This window comes from Geospiza fortis, unplaced genomic scaffold (assembly GCF_000277835.1).
Source record: "Geospiza fortis unplaced genomic scaffold, GeoFor_1.0 scaffold188, whole genome shotgun sequence".
NCBI lineage: Eukaryota > Metazoa > Chordata > Aves > Passeriformes > Thraupidae > Geospiza > Geospiza fortis.
In genome coordinates this window covers 3,865,644-3,867,238 of record NW_005054337.1, presented here as the reverse complement: position 1 = coordinate 3,867,238, position 1,595 = coordinate 3,865,644, and the positions used below count along the sequence as shown (strand labels likewise).

Sequence of the window (1,595 nt, the reverse complement as noted above, 5' to 3'; positions counted from 1 at the left end):
GAAAGAGTAGCAAAGCAAAATATGTTTTCACATGCAGAGGAAGCCCTGAATTCACAGTGTTGATGGCTGTGGGGATGAATTCACAAGGTAACACTGTCAACACAAAACTTCCTCTTGTGTTTGTAAATTCCCAAAAGACTTCAAGTGAACTGTCTCACAGTGTTAGACTGCATAATTTTATCAGCTCTTACATTACATATTATCAGCACACCTAGTATCTTACTGAGTAAGTTTTTACAGTAAAAATGTTTGCAGACTCCACAAAATCCCCTGAAATCAGAAATGCTCAGAGCTCATATTTAGCCTGGCCCTTCCCAGTGAGACTGGGCTCCCCAGCACTCTGAGGTGTTGGTGCTGCTTTCCAGACACCTTCCAAGCAAAATTTTGTGCACTAAATAAAGGTTTATAATGTGGCTGCAGCCACCAGTGTTTACAGGAACAGACAAACAAATTCTGTGTCACACCAGGTGCCTACAGCTACGACAGTTGAAAGTGGGTTCACTGCTTTAGGTGAATCTTTCTATGTTTCCATGCAGTCACTGTGTGATTTCAGTTGGATATTAGTCAAAATTACTCTGTAATAAAGTACTGCTTTGCATATTAGACAGTTATAATGACTGTATTTCATCTGAAGGGATGCAGTTCAGAGAGAGCAAAGAACCTTTCACCAAATGACTTTTTCTTTTTGAAATGTAAAATAATAGAAAAAACATACAAATATGTAATAAAAACCTGACAAATTACATTGCCTTTTTTGTTGCTCACTTACCCTGCTGCATCCACTCTCAGCTTTTTGAATGCTGTTTGTAGACTCTCTTCCTCTTCATCTTTAGCTTCCAAGTCCATTGATGTGCTCTCAGTGGGTAACCAACCGTGCCATATAGAATAAACTGAAACACAGACATTGGGATTTGATACTGAGGTCTGAACACAGATGCTCTGTACAAAAGTGACTGACACCATGATGGGTGCTCATTCTTCTGTGGGCAATGTCACTGTCCAGACCCACCCTGGGCTTTTCACTGTGAACTCCAAAGTCTGAGTTTTTCAGAACAAGCACAGCCTGTGTAAAAAATATCAAACTGTCTTCTTATCAATGGGTGAATACAGATCCTGGCAACTTGTGTGACTGAGTTGTGAGCATGGCATCTGCAGCAAAGCTTCAGAAAGGTTTCAGGAGTCACGGGATGGTTTAGGTGGACAGGGATCCCTGGAGGTTCCACTCTCCTGCTCAGGCAGGGCCACCCCACGCTGGTTTCCCAGGACCATGTCCAGGTAGCCTTTGAATAACCCCCAGGAGGAAGACTCCAGAGCCTCCCTGGACAGCGTGTGCTCAGCCACCCTCAGAGAAAAGCGTTTCCTTATGCCCAGACAGCGTTTCAGTGTGTGCCCACGGTGCCCGGTCCGGGCCGCAGGCAGCACCGAGCAAAGCCTGGCTGTCCCCGCTGTGCCCACCCTTCAGGCATCTCACACCCCGCTGAGATCCCTCCCGAGCCTTTCCTCACGGCCAGCAGCGCGGGGCCGGCCGGGCACTGCCCGGTGTGACAGCCCCGCTGGCCCGGGCGCGGGGCCGGGACCGGCGCCAGGCCCGAGCC

The 1,595-nt window shown here is 47.5% G+C and overlaps 1 protein-coding gene across 1 annotated transcript in view; it reads right to left on the bottom strand.

Moving 5' to 3' along the window:
* The window catches only part of LOC102040949 (oxidative stress-responsive serine-rich protein 1-like), a 3,720-nt gene extending 2,692 nt beyond the window's left edge, over positions 1-1,028 (bottom strand). The window contains exon 1 of the mRNA XM_031058085.1: positions 770-1,028. Coding sequence (XP_030913945.1) covers positions 770-963 — 194 coding nt within the window. The 5' untranslated portion in view covers positions 964-1,028. The remainder of the gene's footprint in view (positions 1-769) is intronic.
* Between the last annotated feature and the right edge of the window lie 567 nt (positions 1,029-1,595).